Here is a 24,813-nt window from a genome sequence, read left to right on the forward strand (position 1 = left end):
AAAGTGCTTGCTGTCAGCTGAGAGTATGGCCTGGTGTGACTAGAGTAACTCTGGTCCTCTCTCCCTCCCTCCCTCCCTGCTTCCCTTCCTCCCTGCTTCCCTCCCTACCCCTTTCTTTGCTCCTTCAGTTTTTCATTTAGACATGACACCCAGGTGCTGAATTGACATATGAGGGTTCTCTGCACTATCAAAAGAAACTGTCACTTCATGATTGCTGGGCTCTTAGATAGATGACTGTAAATGACTGGGATCTATTTGTATACTTGTCCTTTGCCCATAAGAGTCAGTTCTGGATAACTCTGAAGATTCCAGAGTCACAGCTCATGTTCTGACCATCTTCATATGGGCACCTGGTTAGTTATTGCCACATGCTATGTAAATAACTTTCTGCAACGGCCGAATCATCCACACGTTTATCTTATTTTATCACACGCCAACCTTCTTAGCACATATGAGCTCATCAGATTGTTGTCCAAATGCCTATGCTAATGGCCTATACAAAGCAATTTGGCACATAATTATGTGCCTTTCTGTATTTCCATTAAAATTTGGAGTATACTGTTTAGATCTCTTAACTAGATGATAAACATCTTGAATAGACACTCTCTCTCTCTCTCTCTCTCTCACACACACACACACACACACTCACACTCCTATGAGGTCAGGTGTTAAAAATGATTTGTTGAGTAACCAACACAGACCCATTGCTGCCAAGTTCCTTGTTTCTCCAGAGCCTCGATTATTCATTGGTATTTTAGAGATACTTGTTTTATAAAATATTAGTAGTAAGAGGGCTTTTACGGAATAGTCAGGAAACCATTGAGAGAAGAAAGGGAGGGCGATAATAAAGGGATATACTATCCAATTACCTTATACACACATGAACATGTCATTGTGGCCTGACATTTTGTGCAGGTAATGTGAAGTTATTAAAAAAGTAAAAAAAAAAAAATACATTTGTCAGTGCTTAAGGAGTGTAGTATTGGTGTGGAGCTAATCTGGAAAATGTCTTAAGAGAAAGTGACTCTACAACAGATAAAGTGACATGATTGACAGTGCCATGATCACCAATCACTACTAAAGAATCTATTTGGATTTAATATTTTTTCTGCCTAAGGAAAGTTACTTACTCTTCAGTGTAGAAGATTCTTTGAGACTGAGTGCCGGCTCAGGTGAAGATGATGAACTGGGCCTGGCAGACTAGAGTTAGCTGAAGTTGCCTGGAAAATCCGTTGTTTGCAAGTGTTCCAGACTGATTCCCTACACACATGTCTCACTTTGAAGTTTGATTTTTTTTTCCTAATGCCTACTCAAGCCACAGGATAACATCCTTGTCAGACCCTGCCCCCCCCCAGGAGTCCTAAGCCCCCCACAGTGTGACAGCAGCAGGTACCTGAGAGATTTCTGGCAGAGTTTGGAACTTAGAATCACCTATTCAGTGTGTTAATGATGAGAAGTAAGTACCCTTTGGGTCAAAGATAAGTAACAGAGCATGTGGACATATGTAATACAATTCAAAGGGAATAGAATCCAGGGTATGTAAAGAACATTTGCAAATCAATAAAGAACCAGGATAAGCAATTATCCAACAGCAATGATAAAGACACCCAATAATTTCATTAACATTCAAAAGCTACAAAGTAGAAAAAGAATACAGATCGACACTATTAGAATTTGATAATAAGTAATTGGTGAAGATATGGAAAAACACATTCTCTCCTACTTAGAGTGTGGAAATAATTCAGTCACTTTAGAAGACATTTGTTTCGATGAGAAATGAGTATGTCTTTGGCCTTGGTAAACCTTGACTCCTCAGTGAGACATGCATTACAGCGTTGACAATCCTTAGAAACTGATGGCAACTGAGGTCCTGACCAAACAGAAGTTGCTAATCAAACCACAGGACACACAGGCAAACCACAGCCTCTTCCAGGGTCATAAGGAATGAGCCAGAACTGGTCTATCCATGACACACTGAAAAACAATACCCGCCACCAACAGTCCCTGGGACAACAATGTGTCACTATTCAGCTGAAAGGAGATGCCTTGAGGGGAAAAGTAGGAGAAACATGAAAGAGGAGGGAGGTTAGATATATATAAATTCTTCTTATGGTTTTACCTTTCAAATTCTGTTAGAAGTGGCCTGCAATGAGTAGTCCACTCTACCTAACTAAATGGACCTTTGCTGTGTGTGGTGTCCTCTGTAGCTTGCCAGTTCTCTTCCAATGCATTGCATTCATTTTTCACAGCACTGCTTATAACCTCTTCAACTAATGTCAGGGCTCAAAGATAGCTTGAAAGTTGCTTTTTGGAGTTCCTTGTGCTTGTGCATAAAAAGGATGAGTGTGGAAAATGGAAGGCATCTAGCTAATGCCAGCAGTTATTTCTGATGAGTGGCCCTTATAAGAGGTGGTACCCTGAACCTCCTCTGTAATACATATTTTTGTGTGTTCGTTTGCTTGATTTACAAGAGGCTTTTGCAACTTAACATTTGAAATTCTGCTTTAGGAGAGTAAGCAATCAAAGCTATTTCCGAAAAGTCTAGAGTTTTCTGGAACTGAGGATTGGTGTCTGATGGACTGAGCACCCAGTTAAGTTAAAGTGCATAAATGTGTGTTAAACAACAGACATCCTAGCTAATTCTTTGATTTTGTATTTAGGGCCACAGATGAGCACATTTGTGGTAAGGTAGGACCAAGCTTGTGTGGTACCCACTCAAAATGCTGTCACAAACCTACAAGTGCTTAGCCATGCTGTGAGAGTTTAGCTTGTTATCTACAAATGGCATGTCTGCAAATTCCAACAGACTGTCTAGCATGAAATGACACAAAGCTATGTCCTCCAGGTTTACTTCCAGTGTGAACTCCGTGCTTTGTACAGTCCTGTTTTCAGTGAGCTCAGGCAGGAGATTGCTCTTTAGGAGGACTTTGGGTGGGGGCACAGGCAGAGGTTGGGGCTACTGCGGGAAGCAGCCAGCATTATTGCTCAGTTCTTAGCTGAAGTTAGTTAATTCTTGAGATTTACTTGCTCATATTTTTGCCCTGTGGGTCATTTGTTAAATCACAATTTAATGATCCAGTAATTGATGCTTACAAGGAGTGTTCAAGAGAGATGGGCCTTTTATATCCAAATAAGAAGTTGGTGTCATATGGTACAGAGCTGGGTTATTTCTGCGAATTTTCAAACAAGTAAATAGAGATATCCATAAAGAGAATCATCATATTTTATTTTCCATTTTGTTTTGTGCCTTAAATTGATGATTTCATGTTTTAAACAACCACATTAAATTCTCTTTAATTTCTTTTAAAACAAAGCACTTATGGTGAGACACACAACCTTTTCTGAAAGCACATGTGTAAGAATCATCTTTAAAATCATAGTTGCTGTGGATGCAATTACTATAACAAATTTAATTTCTTCAACGCTTGAAATGGTGTGGAAGGAGGACAAGGAGGTCTTGGAAACTTAATTTTAATTAGGAAAAAAAACGCTTAAATGAGTGTTATTGCAGAAAATGTAGTATGGGGAGGGGACCCGAGGAAGAGGGGTGCTATGCTTCCGGTGTCTTCTATGCCTTCTATTGTGGTCTGTGCATGAGAGGAGGGAGGCGTGGCTGGCACAGGGAGTGAGGCCCTTCCTATGTTAGCTTTGTAGTCCTCAGGAGGAGACGGCCGTGGCAAGGAATGTGAAGTGATTGAAGCGGTTCTTGTGCAAACTGACAGGCATTAGACTGAATCTGTGATGGTGCGAAGGCGTTAGTGAGAATTCAGGCAGAGCAAGTTATCCTTGACCACTGAGACCCAGAAGGAAACCAGAGTAGACGTTAGGATTAACAGCATTTAAGGATTTGAACAGTATATAATTCTACTGTGAAGTTTTTCCCATTTGGTGTTTGTGTCTAGTTGTTTTGATAAGATCAGATTATAGCATGCTGTAGAAGGTATGATAGATTTCTTATCTAAAACAAACAAACATGAAACCTTCCTCAGAGCACCATATCTGAGGCATGACTCCCTCCTAATGGCAGCTTCCTGCATTTACAGACAAAATTTACAAGGGCACCTGGTCTTTCAAATATTATGCAAGGAATATTTTTGTTTCCTGGGTGCTTGAGGGGTGGAGGGGAAATAACAGCTTATTATATAAAAGACAGAAGTGTTACAGGCTGTCATCGGTAAGATGAGATCCCGGCTTCTTTGTCCCCCAGATTTTTCTGTTTTCCACGAACACCACTTTTAAGTGAACTTGACTAACTGTGGAATTTATCTCCCACAGCATCTGCAGGCATCGCGGTATCCCAGCGGAAAGTGAGGCAGATTAGTGACCCCATTCAGCAGATTCTCATCCAGCTGCACAAAGTCATCTATGTCACACAGGTCAGTGTGTGATGTGTCACCTCATCTATATCACACAGGTCATCTACGTCACACACATCATCTATGTCACTATGTCACACAGGTCATCTATGACACACAGGTCAGTGTCTGCAGTGTCACCCCTCGTCTCAGCCACCGGCCAGCACTAACACTGCTGAGAAAATACGGCCTGGTGGGACTTGGGTTACAGTGAGCATTGAATTGTTCCCCCTCTCCAATCACATGTATGTGTGTGGGGACACTTTGGCCTAGTAGTAAATGTGTTCGGCTTTCTTCATGGCTTCTTCCTGCATTCTCATTGTACTTAAACAGACAAGTGTGTGGAGTGCAGAGAGGTTACAGGACTTGGTAATGTTTTCTACCAGAAACTTTATTGTAAGAATGCGGGGAAATGCGATCTTTTTCTTCCCATCTGCTTTGACAACAGAAACTCAAGGATGTGAAAGCCCAACTCTCATGAAACCCAGGACCATTAGACATTCTGTTTGTGAATCTGAGTAATACTTCAGTACTGAGAAGTTCAGGGCTACAGACTAGTGTTATGGACACATTTCTGTTCAGTGCTGGACAGTTGGGTATTCCTTCACCTCAGGCACAACCACTTACTGGTAATAACATCTTCCTTCCTTCATCCTTTTCATCTGCCCTTCCCTCCCTTCCTCCCTCCCTCCATCCTTCCTTTCTACCCCCCTTTCTTCTCTCCTTCCCTCCCTCCCTCCCTTCTGCCCTCCCTCCCTTTCTTCCTTTCCTTTTTAAAGAAGAGAAGTGTAGATATTTGGATAAGAAAATAAGTACTTTGAATCTCGAGACATCGTCATCTGGAGGTTTTGTTTATTCTTTTGCTCATTTGTCTTATAGTTAGTAAGCACCTATCAAGTGCCAAATACTATTGTAGGCATCGGGAGGCATGAATGTCTTGTAGTTAATCTTGATTTCCAACTAAATGAGCATTAACATCACCATGGAAGGAATGTCTTGAGGGACTATCTAGACTGAGTTAGTTGACTTTGGAAGAGTCACCTTGAATGTGGCTGTCATGGGCTGGAACCTGGACTGAATGAAAAGGAGAAAGGGAGCTGAGCATGCGCACGATTCTAATGTGACTAGCTGTTTGCTGCTGCCACTGGGCTTCCCTGCCATGACAGGCTGTGTGCCCTAGAACTGTAAACCAAAATAAGTTCCGCTCCTCCCTCTCCCTCACTCCCTTCCTCCTCCCTCTGTGCTTCCCTCTTTCCCTCCCTCTTCCCTCCCTCCATCTCCCCTCCTTCCTCCTTCCCTCCTCTCTTCCCCTCCCTCCTTCCCTCCTTTCTTCCCCCTCCCTCCTCCCCTCCCTCCATCTCTCCTCTCCCTCTGTTGCTTTTGTCAATTTTTTGTTTTGTTTTATTTTTCTATTTATTTATTTATTTATTTATTGTCAAAGCGACAAGATCAGTAACTAACCCATGTCCTGGTTACCTTAAGAGCCTCGTAGCCACCATAGGAGCTGTTGGAGCCAGTTGTAGCAAGTGTATATACATCCAGGGTCTGCAGAAAAGTTCCGCAGGCATATGTACTATCCTCCTCCTGATAAGAAAAGGATATGCTCAGACTTCATTTATCTGTACCCATCTTGAAAGACAAAACAAAAAAAAAATGTTGATTTCTATAAGCTAAGGATGGTTTGTGACTGTAGGGATCACCACTGATTTATAACCAGCATCTACTATTTCTGAGAAGCCAGCATATTCTTTTCTCCAGCCGATGGTCACTTTGATAAATGGCTGCATGTTTTCCTGGGGATAGTGCCCAGGAAAATTTACAAAGAGTCCCATTGTGATGCTTCAGGATCCCTTATCCAGGGTTTCCAACTTCCCTCTTAGCCATGGGGCTTTGGCTGGGCCCCGAGTGGACTCAGTTCTGAAAACTGTGAGAGGTAGAGAATCCTCACTGAGGCCGTGGCAACTCGGGCCAGAACTTTGCCTATAAAATCTGGATCCCCTTTTCTGTTACCACAACAAACAAAAGTATTCAGTAGTACAAGCACCAGCTTCCTTTCTGGGAATGCCCAACTAGTTTCTCCGCCAAAGCTTGCTGAAGCCAAGGTGCTTGTTCAGCACATGTTTGCCTGTCTTTGTGGTAAATGCTGCAGCTCGTCACAGGTCATCTAGTTTTATCACTCATCCTGTGTTGTTAGGTCCCCTCGACTCCTGTTATCTTTCAGGGTCACATGGCCAGCAAAGGAGAGCAGCTTCACAGTTTGCATGGATGCAGGGCCCCCCAGTGCTATCCTGGAAGGAATACCTTGGAGGTTTTTGTTCAACCTCAGCTGGGGAGGGGTGTGCAGCCCACAGATCCACAGAATGGAAATCCACATCACCCTACCATCCCCACTTTTCTGCACCTCTGAAAATTCTATCCACTGTAAGCTCTGCCTTTTACCCCCCCCCCCCCCCCACTAAAGACAAGCTCACAGACAGCCAGACAATCTGCACTGATATCTACATGAACCAGCTCATCCAGTGCATCACGGAGAGTGTGTACTCACACCTGTGGGCTCAGCTGGATCCAGTACCCTATTTATCTCTCCCCTCATTACAGCCACAGGATGTTGGTAGAAATATCTGAAATGCCACTTCTCTGTGGTATCACTGAGTGTGGCTGAGAGTAGTCACCAACAACCTCTGGTGCCAGCATGTACTGACTACTGTCTGTTGCTGCAGCCAAGCAAGGGCACAGCATCCTGGGCTTGCAAGGACAAGTTCCACCCTCTTCCAGGCCTCTCAGCAGCCCCTACCTACAGAACTTAGTATCTGGTCAGCTAGCCACGGAGAAATGCCATGCTGTCCTAGCAACACAATCAGGGTGAACAGACAGGCACTGGCCACCCTACATTGGGGACCAGGCAGGCAAAGCCACCTCCTTCTTTGGTTCTGCATAGCCTCTGGATTCCCATTGTTTCCCTCGTGTCATTCAACCCCTATTTTGGGGCATCTTATACTTGGAGATGAGCGCCTGTCTTATCGGTTACTTTTGCCCCAAGTTCTTTTCAGTCACACTATCAACTGTCTTTCTGGATGCAAGATTCTAAGTTGATTTTTTTCTTACTGTTTTCTGATGTCTTAGGTAATCACAAAGAACTCTCTAACTGATTAAATGGAAGAGTGTGGAGGAATGCAGGGAAACATCTGGGAGAGAGCTAGATTAATGAATAGGAGTGTTACCTACCAGATCAGACAGTAGACATGTATTAAAATGGGTTTCCATTTATGTACTAGTAGGAGAATTTGGGGAAATACTCTTAGTGCTATAGGAAGATCTGCAAATAGCTCTCTAGTTACTCTAATTGTTAATCTTTAGGTTGAGAGAAATATCCTTTGAAATTTAGCATAATTTCTGTATGTAAATTCCTGTGGTGAATAAACTCTTTAATGGGTACATACCCCTTCCCTGTTGGATTTCCATGCATTTTAAAGCAAGAATGAAACTCTTATGAATGTGCCATTATTCCTTTAAACTGCTGGTGTGCTGGGCAACCTTGTACTCTTTGGTCAGTTACAGGCATTCATTTCATACTGCTAGTTGAGGCATAACAACTGTGGGTTTTCTAAAAGTGCTTTTAGAATACTTTCAACCTCATATTAGTGATTCAGCAAGGAAAGATTCCTCTCTGGGAACTTAAACGTACAATGCCATTCATGGGAAGGAGAGACACACAGCTGTGCATTTGCTGCATAGACCAGGCTGTGCAGAGGAAGCTTGTTCAAAGTAAGACCAACCTGAGAGGTAGGACAGCCCCCTTCCTTCTATCCTCCTGAGGACTGGAGTGGAGACTGATGGAAAACCTAGCTTCTGGTTGGTGGGGACCATTCATGTCTGGTTTCCATGGAGACATATCAGCCAATCTCATTTAATGGCAACAGTTCTACACATCTGGAGGTTAAGGTCCTTCTTCTTACCTCTATTGCACATCTGTTTTTCTCAAGATGGATTAGAAGTCTTGAGACCAGCATGCTAAGTAGGCAATGAGTGGCTTATCTCAGATGCTGGGAACCAGGTGTCTGTGAGCAGACAGTGATTAATGCTGGGATATCACCTTTTAGTTATTGCATAGCTAAGACCTGCATAGTTGAAGGAATGAAACCAGCTGTAATTCTCTACTATACTTCAATCATTTTGTTAAACAAATGCTTTGAAGTCATCATATAACAACTTTAAAAATTGTAACACATCTGTTCCCCAGAAAAGAGATAGGTAGTTTGGGGAGGGCTCTCAGCATTGCCTATCATGGGGTGCTATCAGCTGCAGATACTTTTCCCTGGCTGTGAGCCATACTGTGTCATGCAGCAGCAGTAAAGTACAGCCAGCCTGTTCATTCACTGGGACCCCTGGGTGCTCATGGCTAGGGTGACAGAGTCAACAGAATGCCATAGTCACAACATGACTGGATTTCTCATATTAACTCTGTTTTTAGGGACTCAAAATTCTGAGAGAAGTGTTAGATTTTACTTCTTTAAGTGGCAATCTTACAACACTTGATTTTAACATTTAGGGGGAATTCTTAAGCTGTAAAATGTCAAAATAGATTAAAGTACTATTTTTGGTCTACTGTTTATCCAATGGAGCCCTGCAAATTGCTGGTGTCTTGCTCATGTATTCCTGGGTAGAGAATCCATGCTTTTGGGAAGAATCCATATAGATGAAAGTTTAAGAAAACATACAGACTAGAATTTTTTGTTCTTTTCTCTCTCTCTCTCTCTCTTTTTGTTTTGGTACCATAGGACCTTTTAGACACATGAGTTAAAGAAAACATTATCTTTTCTAGAATCAGTTTCTTCAACAAGAATGGATGCTCTGAGAATGTTTATAACCTGTGAGATTCTCTGTGGCAGTGGTGTGCTAGTGGTGTTAGCTGAAGGGTAAGGCTGATGCAGAAGGCCCCACCTCAGAAGGAAGGTGTGTGGCACATTCTTTCCTCGCCTAGAACAAGAACCTGGCATGTAATTTTACTGTGGAAGAGATGCAAGGGTGTGAGCATACAGGAGTGATGGCAGTGCCCAGCACACATGTGTCATGGATTCTGTTTTATATAGACCATGTTATTATAATTCACTTCATTTACAGTTGAGTCCTCACCATTCTGTGTTGGTTTAAATTCTCACTGAAAGCTTTATGGATGGGACACTGTGCTAACGACACTTACCCCAGGGAGACACGGTAGCTTGCTTGTACTGTGTGAGGATCTCAAATGAGCTGTTAACACATTGAATTTAGGGGCAATGGATAAACCTCCAAGTTAAATAGAGGCTTATCAAGTTAAATAACTAGCAAGACTTTTCAGGAACTCTGAATTAATCTGGCAGTTAATCTGACATCACCCCCGCCCCGCATTAGGTTGAACCCACTTGAAGGAGACCCTCATCTTTAAAATGTCATTATAGCAAGCTGTGTGTAGTGTGCAGTCGTTCCCTTGCAGGGACATGATGCAATCAAACTGCAAGGTTGCTGGTTAGACCTAGGTCGCCACTGCCCTCTGCTGTTTGGTTTAGCGAGGTGGCACCTTCAGGTGTGAAGCAATAGGGAATTCCCAAGGCCTGTCTGTCCAGGGTGAGTCTTCATCCTCTCCCTGCTCCATCACACCCATTGATAAGAGACAAATACTAAAAGCTCTCTCCTTCACCTTACATGTTCCCCCTTTAGTCTATGTGAGTAATAACTGACTTTTGCGGGCTTTGCATCACCCTATCCCCTTGGTGGCACACATAAATTTATTGACCCTAAATAGTCCCGTGGTATCAAGCTGCACTGAGGGAGCCCAGGCGTTGGAGCAGGGCTGGGGCATGATCACCTCTGCAGAGCCTCTGCATGTGTTAGTGTTTGTTTTGAGTTTGGACTTTTCCATTTCTTATTAATTTTGAGTACTCATTTCATCTACCCTCCGCTCTTGCTTTTGATATCTATCCATAGTTTTTTGTTTTGTTTTTGTTTTTTTAAAGTTTGTCAACAAGATCTGATAAGTCTGATCCTACTTCCTCTGTGTTGTTTTTCTCCCAGACTTCACCTGGGCCATCAGAACTCTGATTCCTAGTGTGAATCCTGCCCACAAAGCCTTGCAATTCAGTGGTTCTCTCCAATCCCCTTCTTTTCTAAGAGTCTGCAGTAACTGCCCATGTATTTGTGAAATCCAATCATCCTATTCAGATCCTAATGCATGTTAACACACCCTGTCTTTCTTCCCAGTAATGCTGCTCCCTAGGATTTAGTTTCTCTCCAGATGAGGAACTCGTAGGTGGACATTTGTGTATGAACTGTTGAGTTTTTGTGTTTCCTGGTTCAGAGTATCAGATCCTTCTCAGGACTGTGGCTGTGGTGCGTGGCATGGTTCTGGCATGCCGCAGACACCTACACATGAGCAGAATAGACTTCCTTGTCAAGGCTGTTCTTCACAAAATGGAACATATGTGGGCATAGATGTTACATGAAGAGTTGTGTCAGCGATTATAAGCAGAGCCACCCTTAGGTACAGAGGATGGAAACTGTAGCATGCAATTCGCTAATACAGACTCTTCCTCAGCCTTGCTGAGTGTATATTGTTAAGTTGTATGAGTGCTTGCTATCAGGGGTGATGAAGTGTAGAGAAGATTGTTGTAATGACTGTCTTGTTGCTCTCTGCAGCTCCCTCCAGCTCTGCACCATGATTTGAAGAGAAGGGTTATAGAGAGATTCAAGAAATCCCTGTTCAGCCAGCAGAGCAACCCTTGTAACCTGAAATCTGAAATTAAGAAGGTACGTGTTCTACACGTGGGACCTGTCCACTGGAGACATCCTGAGGGTTCCAGTTCCCTTCTCCTTACTCCTTGAATCATGCATACTGTTGAAGGGTATTGCTTAAAATACCAAATGGCTCTAATTAACCTCTGATTTCTCATCCTTATTTCTGTGGCTATTATTTTCACGTGACTAATACAGCTCATTCCTTATTACTAAATGTTTTCCTAAAAATAAATGCCTTTAATTTAAAAGCATGAATATTGTAGCCTGCCTTTGAAGATTTTTGTCCCAGTATTTTTTTGACAAGGCTTTGCAGCGAGCCTCAACTGTGCATTGATTGCCTGTCTGAAACAGTCACCTGACCATGCAAGGCCACAATTTAATTATCTGTGGGTGCATAATGAACTTGTCGAGGTCCTTTCCATCTTCAGCATCTGCTGCCTTCTCATCTTTGGGTACAGCAAAAATTTCTATTCATACATCCTAAAGCTAAATTGTTACACCAAATGGGAAGAACGTTGTTTACCTCCGGCAATATAAGTTGGATACAGGAAACCCAGTTTGCCTTCTGTCCTGTCTGGGAAGGCCCCAGGCATAGGAAAGTCTAGCTGTCTTGGTGGAGATAATTTGGTCCCTGCTCCCACTTCCCTCTCTTCTTTCTCTTCCCCTTCTTCTTAAATGTCCTCTATGCTTAAACCTTGGTATTGTGCTGCCCATGAAGTCTTCCTCTGAGGTTTCTTTTTTCATTAGTGAGTCTACTTTTAGACACAAACTTACTCCCAGGCCCTTACACACACACACACACACACACACACACACACACACACACATCTACCTTTAAAAGGCAAGTGGCCTGTCTTTGCTTTGTTGGCTCATAGTGATATATATCACGAAGCAGCTGCAGGGAGTTAAACGAAGCATGACTCCATCCCTAAGAGAAAGAGAACAAGTTGTCCTTCATGTGTTATGTTGACGAAGGAGCCGGTAGAGATGAAGCAGAGGTATGGGGGCCTCACATTTGCCAACAGTATCCTAAATGCTAAGAAATATAGTTTCAAATGCCACAGTTCATCTCTTACAGGAAGATTACATGATGCTTGGCTTTTATATTCTTATTAAAGTGATATTGAGAATAAGCCATTTTGCATACAAATTCACTTTAGCAGAAATTCTGTTTTTATGGGATGGAAGCTTCAAAAGGTTGTGCAGAGGTGCAGTTGCCTTCCAGCTTGTGCCCCACCTGGAGGCAAGTTCCTCTGTGTTTCTTTCTTCCCTGATAGCAAAGACATTTTCTTTTGTTAAAACACCCCTCGGGCCATCCTTGGTTCCCACTCTGTGTCTGAGATCATCTCTGGTCAGTATGCTTGTCGGGGCATAAAGGTGGATTTTTGGGGTAGAGGAATTTGGGGGTCTCCAGTGAGAGTGCTGCCTAGTCAGCTGAGCCACACCCTCAACAACCCAACAAGGAGCCAAATTAAGAGTGAAAAGCAGATAGAGGAGACTTAGTCAATGTGGCCACATTGGGAAGAGGGACAAAGAAGTCCAATGACCCTCTCAGAGCCCAAGTGGTCTTCAGACTCCCAAGGGGAAGACAAGAGATGAGCACCAGTGTCTGGCTCTAATCTTTCTTTCAAGGTGGCCTGAGAAGTTGTCACCAGGAAACAAATTCCCCACTGGCACCAAATTTTAGCCTTTCCTTCTCCCAGCATGAGATTCCTGGGGCCTCTCAGTTCCTTGTTTTCAAGTCTGATAGACCAAGGTAGGGCCCCATCTTGCTAAGTTGGTTTCTAGGGCCTGGGGACAAAGAGTTGTCTTTAATTTCCACAGGATGGGAAGGCAGGGCACACTGTAGTGACTGATGCCACTGGCTCTTTTCTGACAAACTGGTATCAGCCTGTAACACACTCAATGGGGCCCCTCAGCTCAGGGAAGAAGACACTCAGCAGCTAGGGTTCAGCTGTCATCAATAAACCTGATGCCCCATTCTTCCTCCTGGCCACATAGCCAGGGGAGCCTGTGCTCCCCTGAACTACACATCACTCATCTCCTCCACAGAGGCCCTGCTGAGGCTTCCCTGTGCATAGCCAGTGTCCCCCTCTCCCATGCCCAGCTCACTTCTTCACTCCTGTGTTTTAAGCAGCTTCCACCTGCCCGTGTATCTCTGGGTGCAGCTAGTCTCTTCTACCTTTGATTTCCCAGCATCATGCACATGCTGGACTGTGGTCAATGCTTTGTGTACATTTAGTGAAAGTAGTACATACTATGTACTTATATATTCCATATGGAGGTCTCCGTTTCTTCAATTCTTTATTAAACTGTATGTTGATATGATCTGTTCATGCACTTTTATGTATGTGGAAAAATAGTTCATGACCCCTGTGTTGTCATCACTGTCACAACTCCCACCCCTTTTCTGGTTGTCTCTTTTTTGCAGTGACTTTTGTTCATAAATGGGCATTTCATCCCCTGTGCAGTCACAGAAGCCAATTAGACTCCGACTCTTACACCCTCACATCGACCAACACCTCCACCCCAGGTCCTTGACCTCACTTTCTTTGTCCTTCTGAGACCCAGGGAGCCTGTACCACATATCAGTAGCTAGTGTGGTGTGTGTAGGAGTCAAAAGATGGAAAAGCCCATTTCTGAGAACTGAGCTCTTTCTCTGTAGCTCACCTAAGTTGCTCTTTGATACAGGCTCCTCCATCATGGCTGGAATAATTCAGGGGCACCAAAGCCAAGCAAGTGATAGCTCAGTGGCCATGGAACTGGGAATTCCATCACTGGAAAAGGGAGACGCAAGATAGGAAAGATTAGTTCACGGCATTATTTTTACACAGCACAGTCAGCGAGTGTAAATTCATGGCAAATCTTTTCTTTTGAAAATATACTCACTAAAGTACTCTAGAAACTCATCAAGCACCATTCAGTTTCTTTCCATGTTTCTGAGGAGACATAGTTGATTGGCAAAGATCAGGGGTCAATAGCACAAGTTTGGACTGGGGTCTTTTGAGGTGTAGACACACGGCACTCCCAGGGACACCTGACGATGTGTCCAAAGGACTGGGAGCTGTGCCCAAGCTGTCCCTGGAGCATCACTGAGAATACAGCCATGGTATGCCAACAGCATTAAATCCAGGAGTTAATAATGACACTAAAGAAGAAAGTTGACTCATTACCCTCGGGGCATGCAAAATAACCCAGTCATTGTTTTAAAACTTGCTTTTGAAGGATATCAATAAATTGCTGATAAAGGGACATTTTATATGATAGATGAACTTCAGCTGGCACTGGATGTTTAAGGCCCAGGGCAAGAAAGGATACCTGACTGCATGCCATCTGATGCAGGCCACAGCCCTTTCTGTTAAAGGCTTGCAGCTGCATCTGAACAAACTTCTAAATGTGAAGTCAGCAAATCGTAACTCTCAAGCCAATATAGCCTGCTGCCTGCTTTTATAAATAAGGCTTTATTTACGTAGCCATATGCATTCATTTCCGTCTGACCTGTGGCTACTTTATCATTATAGGCAAAGCAGAACAGGAGAGTCAGAAACCCTACATCCTCCAGGCAGGAAATATTTACTGCCCACTCCATAGAACAGTTTGCCAGTCCCTGCTCTGGATCATGCAGCAAATATGGGATAAGGGCACATAATAAACAACATAGTTACCAGGGCCTGAGGTCTTATAACCTAGCACTGTTACCAGAGTAAACCAGGAGTAAGATTGATGGAGCAGACAGTTAATAAAAATCCAGGCAAGGGAAAGAATGGCATAGAGACTGCAGCCCTTCCCCCCCCCCCCTCTTCCTCCCTCCCTCTCTCCATCTCTCCCTCCCTCTCTCCCTCCCTTCCTTCCCTCCTTCTTTCTCTCTCATTCTTCTCACATACATTATGCCCTGACCAATTGCAGTTTCTCCCTCCTCCACTTCTCTTGGCACCCCCTTTCCCTCTTTCCCAGATCCACTCCTCTTGTGTCCCCCCCCCCAAAGCAGGCCTCCCAAGGATATCAAACGAATAGGGCATAGTAAATTATACCGAGACTGGGCACAGACCCTCATATCAATGCTAGATGGGGCAACCCTGTAGGAGGAAAGGGGTCCCAAGAGCAAGCAAAAGAGCCAGAGACAGCCCTCACTTACACTGTTAGGAGTTCCACAAAAGCATCCAACTACACAACTGTTACACATATGCAGAGGCCCTACCTCAGACCCATGCAGACCCATGTGACTGTCACTTTGGTCACTACAGAATCAGTGAGCCCTGATTCTGTAGACCATGATCTTGCTATGTTCTCAACCCCTCTGCCTCCCTGGGAAGGGGAAGAGAATAGATTTCCCATTTTTCAAAGGGCTGGGGCTTGGGGTACGATGGGGAAATATTCCCATGCTTGCCATTCTTTCTTCTTCCATGGATGCTCCTTTAAGGGCCGAGGCTTGTTCTAACTTTTCTTAGGAAAGTATATGTGAATGTCTTCAGGGATGACCATTGGGTACCGGATAACCAGTCAATGTGCTCTTCCCTGGGGAAGCTGTTTCTCCTGTTCCCAGCATTCCTTAGTTACCTGTAGTTCTTTGCCTGGAGCTAAGGCCTTGAGAGCTTTCCCCTTTTCAGGTTAGCATGTCTATTGGTGTCAACCTTGTTCATCTCGTGTTTAGTCAGCCACGAAAGACTTCAGGACATGTCTGTGACAAAATCTCACAGCTACTCTCTGACTTGCTTGTCTGTTACAATCTTTCTGCCCCCTCTCCTATAGTGCTCCCTGAGCCTGACCTGCAGTGCTCCCTGAGATGACCTGCAGGAGTTGTAGATGTATTAGCTGGGAATGAATGGACTCTACAACTATGAATTTTGACTGGTTGTGTTTCTCTGTTACGGATTTCAAAGAGAAGCTTCCTTTGAGGAGTGAGGACTGTGCTTAACTGTGGATATAAAGACAGATATTTAGAGTGTAGTTAGGGATTATGCTGGTTTTTAAAGTGGCTTTTATGGGTTATCCACTAAGATCCACAGATTCTCTAGTCATAGGTAGTTGGCTAGGTTTCCAATATCAGGCATATTGTTGAGCAGGTGTTAAATGCAATTAGGGAGCTGTTGGTTACCGCTGGGGTATAAATACCACTACATCATCCTTGGCATTACCATGCTATACTGATTGTTGATATGATTCATAGGATCATAGCTGGGTAGGATTGTCACTTCTCTTCTTGGTGTTGGGGTTTTTGTTAGAAGTCCTCTTTTGAGTTTTTGGTCAGGGTTGTCCAAGAGACTCCCAGAACATTATAGGTTGTTGCTATTGACATCAGTTCTCCCTTACTCCCCTCCACCACCCCCACCCCCTCCACCCCCTCTACACCCCACCCCCCGCCTTGAGGTGAAAGGTAATTCTCCAATGTTAAGACACAATGTACTTCAGAGCTGGATCTAACCTGAAAGCCTCCTTCCTGAGGACTAGCTTTGGCTCTCTAATTGCACTTAACACCTGCTCAACAAGAGGGAAACCATGCCTGATACTGGAAACCTAGCCTACTACCTATGACTTCTTCTGTATTCACATCTCTTCCCCTTCCCAACTAGAACTCCACTATTATTCTGATTTCCCCCCTTCAAACCACTTGTACCCTGCTATTCTCCTCTATTGCTCACCTGCCTGACAGTGGTCTCTTTTTATTTGCCCAAATTCTGCAGGCACTCCCTGTTTAGATACGCATATCTGAAGATTTGGAGCTAGGAGTTCAAATGAGAGAACATGTGATGTTTGTTTTTCAGTGCCTAGGCTCTCTCACTCAATATGATCTTTTCTAGTTCCACAAATTTTAGTAATAATTCAATAAAACAAAATACAACTCACCTGATTGTTTTGTTTTGTCAATAAGTCCCAGCTAGAGTTCTCTGAGAAGAGGAAGCCACAATCTAGAAAATGCCTCCATAAGACTGACCTAGAGGCAAGCTTATGGGACATTTTATGAATTAGTGACTGCTGTGGGAGAGCCCAGCCCATTGTGGGAAATACCACTGCTAGGCAGGTGGTCCTAGGTTCATTAGAAAGCAGGGCAGATAAGCCATAAGGAGCAAGCCAGTAAGCAGCATCCTCCATGGCTTCTGCATCAGCTCCTGACTCTAGGTTCCTGCCTTGAGCTCATGCCCTGATTTCCTGGGACGATGAACTGTGGTATGGAACTGTGAGCTGAATAAACCCTTTCTTCCCCAAGTTGCTTTTGGTCATGGTGTTTACCACAGCAATAGAAACCCTGACTAAGAGAGTAACTTTAGAAAGAAGCTTATTGTAAGACAGAGGAGACCACCTGTAGCAAGAGCGTGTCACAATAAAGAGTTGCGTGTCACAATAAAGAGTAGACAACCCCCCTCCCCCTCCCCCGCACTGTCAGGTTAGGAACTTTTTATGACTTGTGGAAGAAACTGGGTCGAGGCACAGGTATGAGCTGGTCAGTCTAGCTATCCTCCAAGTCCCTTAGAAAACAAGTTGATAAAAACAGTTTGTAATCTAAAGTACATGGGGGCACAGAAAATAAGTGTCTTAAAGAACTCAGAAGGTGATGATATCAAAATGCCCCCTTTTCTCAGCTTGCCCTGTCACAGAACTTGGACGTGACAGCAAGAGTGAGGGCACAGGGAACATGACGGATCTAAGCAGTGGTGGCCTTCCCTCTGGTGCACACTTGCTGGATTATGCAAGCAGGATCCAACTCGGGAACTCGGGGTTGCCGGCTTCCTGTGCAGCTCCCAGACTTGGCATTGGGCTGCCAGGAATCTGTGTGGTTCTCCAGGGTTCAGCTGTTTTAAATTCCTGTCATCCTGGCAGCTGTGCCCCTCCTTGCCCAGGCATGAATCCAGCTGATGTCCTATACAGCAGGTAAAGCATTCAGGGGCACTCTTGGCTTCTAGCCCCGGGGCACTATAAGCCAGGGAAGGAAAAGAAGAAAAGGGTTTGATCTGATTACCTCAGGCCATGATCAATATTTCTGAAAGAAAAAAGAATCATTTCCTATATCATGTGAGGGAGGATGAATTAATACTGGTTAGTGTCAGGAAAGGTTAAAGCTGGAGTCCTCAGGCAGCTTTGCCTCTAGCCTAAGCTCAGCTTACTTCCTGTGTCACACAACCTGGGATATAAGAGATGATGGGAAGAAAGACTGAAAGGGAGAGATGCCCCTCCCCACCCCAACTAACTTAAGGTCCTGGGAAAAGTGAAGGGGCAATGTTAGAAAAAGAGAGGGAGACATAGGAACTAACAGGCTACAGAGAAGGAGATGGTGAAAGAGGAGAGGGGTAGGGTATCACGGCTCCTCTGCTCATCATCCCAGCAGACTGGGAATCTGTACGACCTCTCGCATGGGATGAGCTCAAATCCCATGTGGAATGTAACACAGATTCCCGATCTGTTCACCAATAGGACACGGAACAAACCAGTGTCAGCAGCTGGATGGGGTGTCCTTGGGAGCCACAGAGCCATTGTCATCTCAGGTCAGCATAACTCAGGGTGAAAGGGCCCTGGACACTTAATGGCCACCAGTGAACTTGTGAGCTTGAAAAGTGAAGTTCACAGACAAGGAGAGGGTGAGTTTTAGACAGTAGTTGTTACCATAGATAAGCAGTGAAGAGGAAGGAAGCAAGCAGAACAGCTTTGAACAAGGAATTGCCTTTAAGCTAAATCTGTGAGTTAATAAACCTTTTCTAGGTTGAGGAATGAGGTGGGGTGGAGGCTGGGAATGAGCTGGGACTCCTGCTGGCCTACCCATGAGGTGTCTGGGTATCTGCATCCCAGGCCTCTGGACTGGTTATACCCTCATGGATGGGAGGACTAGAACCCTCCATGGAGACCAAGTGATTTCATCCTCCTGAGAGCAAGCATAAGTTCATGTAAGAGCTCAGGATAACAAACCCTAGGCAGAAAATGAGAAGATGAGAAGCCAGCCCAGAGAGGAGAGCCCGCCATGATGTGCCAGCATTTCTAGTCTCCAGTTAGTACATTAATGTGTGAGTGTGTATGTAAAGGCCAGAGATCAACCTTGGGTGCCATTCCTCACTATGGTTTTGTTCTTTTGTTTTGTTTTGATTTTAGGTTCTTTCACTGACCAGTTAGATAGACTGGCTAGCAAGGATCTGATAGTCTCTCCCTCTCTGGCACTAGAATTACAAGCTTGTACAGCCACTTGTGCCTTTTTACATAGGTGCTAAGGATCAAACTCAGGTCCTCCTGCTTGTTTATCACTTATAGTCTAAGCCATTTCCCCAATTCCTTTAAAGTAGTTATTTGTTGTTTTTTTGTTGTTTATAATCAAGTGTTTGTTTCTGGTATTTGTGCCAGGCTCTTCCCAGACAAGGCCTGGCCATTGACGTTTGAAATCAGCTCTCCACCTGACTAAGCTGACACTCAGAAGTGGACAAGCTTATGTCCTATGGGAGAGTTGGGGTGAAAGGATTGATCCTCTGTGACAAGAGTTGACTGTTCCTGATTACACAAAGGCATGGCACCATGTGATTCTAACTTGCCACCATGGCTTCTCAAGACCCTTGCATTGCAAGCTTCAATCATGGTCTTGATGAGTGATGAAAGCAAATTAAAGAACTGAGGCCCACCTGGGAACTAGTTAGCTTTGTAAACACTCAGCCATGTGGAGGACTTCTCATACTTTGCCATTCATTTGACTCTCCTAGAACTTCTAAACCTTCTGACACTCAGGGTTGGCTTTCTGAGGGCTGGAACCAGGTACTCAGCTTTGAGAGGCTCCCACATAGCTCCAGCACAGGACTCAGGGACAGAAATTAGTAGCTTGGTAGGGACAGTGTTTCTTCCATTTTACTGTGCCTGTCAATCATAGGGAATACTGTAGCTTGGAGTGTGGCAGAGCTGATGGACTGTTGGCTTGTGAAAGAAAACAAGTGAATATAGAATTGGTCAGTTCTGAGAACAAAGAGCTTAGGAAACTAAAAGAAGCTGTAGATTAGAGATCATGGGGCATTAGGTAATGTATTACGGCTTTTAACAGTGATATTCAGTCTCAAAGGACAAGGAAATTAGAGAAGAGTAGCAGAGTGCAGAGTGATGGCCTGTGCTGTATATTTTCTTACTTCTGGCATCTAGTTTCATTCATGCTTGGCTTCATTTCTTCCAGAATTCTCTTCATCGGTGGGGTGTCCTTTGTGAGGCTGATTAGCAGAGGAGTAGGCTTTCTGGTCTGGAAAGGAAGATAGAGTCTGGGAAGCTGAGTGATGGCATTTGTAGTCTTTTCTTGCTTGCTTCTCTGTAATTTCTACCTTAAGCCATTTATTCTTAACTGACTAGGTGTTAAAATGGCTCGGTACCTGCCCCAAATCAAGGATGACTTAGAGCAGGGTGGTGACAGCCATAATCCATTCTCTCAAATGTGTTCCCTGACTTGTTAGTTCGTAAAGTATATGTGGTCATTTGCACTTCAGAACAGAGGGTGCTCACTGGTGCAGAGGACAGCCCTTATGTGTCATTCGAAGAGGGAAAGCATGGAAAAGGTAGTGTACATACAAGCTGAGTGCTCACCATGTCACCATGGGACCACTAACCACCCATAGCTTCCTCTAGCAACAGGGGCTGCAACTTGAAAGACATTCTTTGTTCTTATGTCTCCACCCACTGGGCAATAGTGACTGCCATCTGTCATATCCATAATTAGAATCAGCTTTGCCTCCCATACCCACATCAGGACCACTAGAAACATCCTTTCTGCTCTGTCTAAATGTCAATCTCTTTGTACTGTTCATCTTTGTACTGAGTTACTCAAGTCAAGGAGGAGAAGGTTCACTTGAGCCTTCTTTGTGGAAAGCCCTGGGCTCTGGGCAGATTCTACCATTGCTGCTGTCTCCTTTGGCAAATGGCTTCTCCAGCTTGCTCATCCACAAGATGAAGACAATGTTTACCTTACAAGGTAGTGGTAAGAGCCAAATGGAATGACAGAATTTGCCAGACTGTCTTAAGAACATAGTCAGTGGCACTGAGTTCTTCTGTGGTCACTAAGAATAGTCCAGCCTCTTCTGTGTTCATTCCTCTTCCAGTGTCTCCTGGGTGAAGCTCTCCACCATTCTTTCCTGTGCTGGCCAGTCTCCTATTTTCCATGGCACCATCTACTATTCTCCCTCTTGTTACACATGCATCAGCTATACACTCCTCTAGATCTACTGAATTGCCCATTGTTGCACAAGCATTATGTATTTACACTCTAATATCTACTCCTGGTCATATTGTAAGTCTCATGGTCATTTCCGAATCCTGTAGCTCAACTTAAGACTTTTTTATTTTTATTTATTTATTTATTTTTTTTTGTAACTTGATTGAACAGCTCTCAAGTGTGAAGTCTGTGGATAATAGCATCATGCCACAGTGTCAAAAGTATGGACACTGTAACACACAGTAAGTGGGTGGGATGAGGGGGTTAGTTTTCTGAAAGAATATTTACACCTAGAACCTAAACTACAAAAAGAATCTCTAGAAAGTTCTGGAATAAAAATAAATATATCTGAGTTCAAATATAAGACTAGTGAATTTTGGGTCTGGCTGTTGTTTCTGTGCCATTTTCTCCCTCTGGGAACCTGAGGGTCTCAAACTAAAGGAATGTGCCAGTATGACTCAAGCCTGGAAGTCTTAAACAGCATGCTCTTCAAGGCTGAAGACCAATAAAAGTGCCACCTTACCCTGGCCACCTCAAAATAGCAGTCTTGAGGTCCCTGCTCACAAGTCTTACTGGAGGATTCAAGCCTTTTAGTGGCTGTGTAATTTTTAGGATCACAGGGTACGTAGGATAGCCCACTCCCTTGCTGGAATAATCCCATGCAAAGTCATTCTAACACAGGAAATGGTTTTCAGGGTTCTAGGAACTATTGGGATGCTTAGCCACAGTGACTACTCTTTGCCAGACTGTAAGAAAGGCAGAGCGCCTGGGGCATCAGGTCCTTCTGCACTGAAATACATCAACATCTGACAGTCTTGTAACGCTACCCGAGCTGTCAGTTATCACTGAGGAATAAGCACACTTTCAAGAATGAAAAGGGACAGAATCATATTGTCTTCTAATACGTGTGTGTGTGTGGAGACTGGAAAATACCTGCAATATGTACTCATAGTATTTGATATGCAATGATGAAATAGTTCTGACTTGTTAACTTACAATGTATCAAGATAGTGCAGAATGTGTTTGCCCATATATCCTCAACCACAGCAATACTAACGGTTCCTCAGGCTCCATCCTAGCCACACCATATCTCTGCTGCAGGGTCATCAGACTCCTGATTCTAGCACCACTCATCGGTTCTGCTGGGTTGTGAAAATGCACAGAGCAGAAGCATTCTGTTGTCTCGCCCATGTCAGGCTTGATTTGTTCACTATACATCCACACTTTGTGTGTCAATCATTTGTTTCATTGGTTTGTAGAATCCACAGTGTGAGCACACCATGATGTAGCTTTCTATGTGGACATTTGGGATTTTTCCAGTTTTTAATTATTATAAATATATGATATCAACATTCTTGTACATTATTATTTTGATAGAAGGAAAGGGAGGACAGAGAAGATAGGTCAAGAGAAGATAGGGTCATGTGGAAGGAGGAGGACACGGACACACACTCAGACACACACAGACACACACTGGAGACAGCAACCACACATGGACACACAGACACGGACACACACATGGATATACTCACACACACAGACACACAGACTCACACATGGACACACACACTCACACACTTGGACACACACGGACACATTCACACACACTCATACACACCCAGACACCAAGGTTCACACATGGACACACACACACAAACACATGGACACACAGACACACAGACTCACACATGGACATACACACCCAGACATACACATACACACACACTGGGACAGGAACCACACATGAACACACACACACACACACACATACACATACACACAGACTCACACACACCCAGACACACATACATACACACACACACACACGTGGACACACACACACAGACACACAGACTCACACATGGACATACACACCCAGACATACACATACACACACACTGGGACAGGAACCACACATGGACACACACACACACACACACCCAGACACACACACACACACACACACACACGGACATGGACACACGGACACGGACACACATGGACACACACACACTCATACACATACACAAGCCTTTCAGGTTACCCAGTGGTACATGTTGTTTAGTTGTGGTTTGTTCTGCCAGTTTCCTCAAGTGACTGGAAATAGGCGTGCTTGACTCATGAACAGAGTTTATAAATCCGAATTTACGACAACCACCCAGTTCAAACAGTGCTGTCTGCTTCTGCTTTATGAATATTTGACATTTTAAGAGTAAATTAACTCAGGCACAAAAACTTGGCTGATGCAAGTGTTGGGTGAAATTAAAGGTAAAAGGAGTTGGAAAATATTTATAGCCTTAAATTCCATTAAGAAATTCCATTTAAAAATTCAGCTTTACAGAAGACCATTAAACAGTTGGGACTTAATAAATTCTGCCATTGGGTGAATAGAGCCGTTAGAAACCAGTGCATGGAGAGCCAAGTTAATTAATAGTAATTTAGAAAAATGTATTAAGAAATTTGGTTGCTGTGGCCCAACAAGAAGCTCTTGTTCAAAGTAGGTGATGAAAAGGGGTTTTGATTTGGACAAAGAACGTTGTTCTGTTGAATAACTGGGTTTATTACTCTTATGGCTGATTAAAAAGAACACTTTGATGGCCCAGGCCCATGTCATTATTGTTAAACTTTTTATCTTTGCCTTTATAAAGCATGGTTTTCTCATGTGACTGTGGAATGGTCTGACTTGACTTGACTGGAATTTTCTGCTTCCAAGCCATCAGTCCTCTGGAAGCAGGATGTTTCTCTGTTTACAAAGAACCACAGAGCCCCAGTGTTCTCTCTCTGTCTCTCTCTGTCTCTCTCTCTGTCTCTCTGTCTCTGTCTCTGTCTCTCTCTCTCTCTCTCTCTCTCTCTCTCTCTCTCACACACACACACACACACACACACACACACACACACACACACACACACGAGTTCCTGAATGGGAGGGACCACCTCTCCACCTCTCCCGGAAGCTGCCTGCCATTTGCCTCTGATGTGCTCTCACTTTCCCTTTTCAGTTATCTCAGGGGTCCCCAGAACCAATCGAGCCAAACTTTTTTACATCCGATTACCACTTACTACGTCATTCACTGGCTGCAAACAACTGGTCCCAGAGTGACCCCACAGGTAAGAAAGAGCCATTTTGTTCCTATGTCCTAAAACACCACTCCTGCCACACAGAACGTAGGGCATTTGTGTGGTTTGGGGTACAGTGACTAGGATTCGAGGTTCCAAGACTATGTCCCAGCACAGGCAGCCCCCTCCCTTGCCTATTGACACAGTAAACAAACAGCAGGATCTCTGTGCATGAGCTGTATTTCCTTTTATTTTTTTCTTGGTTGCCTGCTGAAATCAAATGTCTAAGAGCATCTAGGAAGATAAAAAGCAGAAATGGAAGACTTAAGTATTCAAAATGAAGACAACTTGAGAAATATCTGAAGGATCCTCAGAACCCACATCTGGCATCTGACAATTTTTTTTTTTTCATTTTAGAATAATCCCACATAGGGATCCTAGGTAGCATGAGATCACAGACACAGACTCCAGAAG

The 24,813-nt window shown here is 43.9% G+C and overlaps 1 protein-coding gene across 2 annotated transcripts in view; it reads left to right on the forward strand.

Moving 5' to 3' along the window:
- Nucleotides 1-24,813, forward strand: part of Nek10 (NIMA related kinase 10) — a 180,243-nt gene that overhangs the window by 150,038 nt on the left and 5,392 nt on the right. For both annotated transcript variants that reach the window (XM_051206811.1, XM_051206813.1), the window contains 3 exons: nucleotides 4,276-4,376; nucleotides 11,028-11,138; nucleotides 24,282-24,390. In XM_051206811.1, coding sequence (XP_051062768.1) covers nucleotides 4,276-4,376; nucleotides 11,028-11,138; nucleotides 24,282-24,390 — 321 coding nt within the window. The remainder of the gene's footprint in view (nucleotides 1-4,275; nucleotides 4,377-11,027; nucleotides 11,139-24,281; nucleotides 24,391-24,813) is intronic.

This window comes from Phodopus roborovskii, unplaced genomic scaffold, assembly GCF_943737965.1.
Source record: "Phodopus roborovskii unplaced genomic scaffold, PHOROB, whole genome shotgun sequence".
NCBI lineage: Eukaryota > Metazoa > Chordata > Mammalia > Rodentia > Cricetidae > Phodopus > Phodopus roborovskii.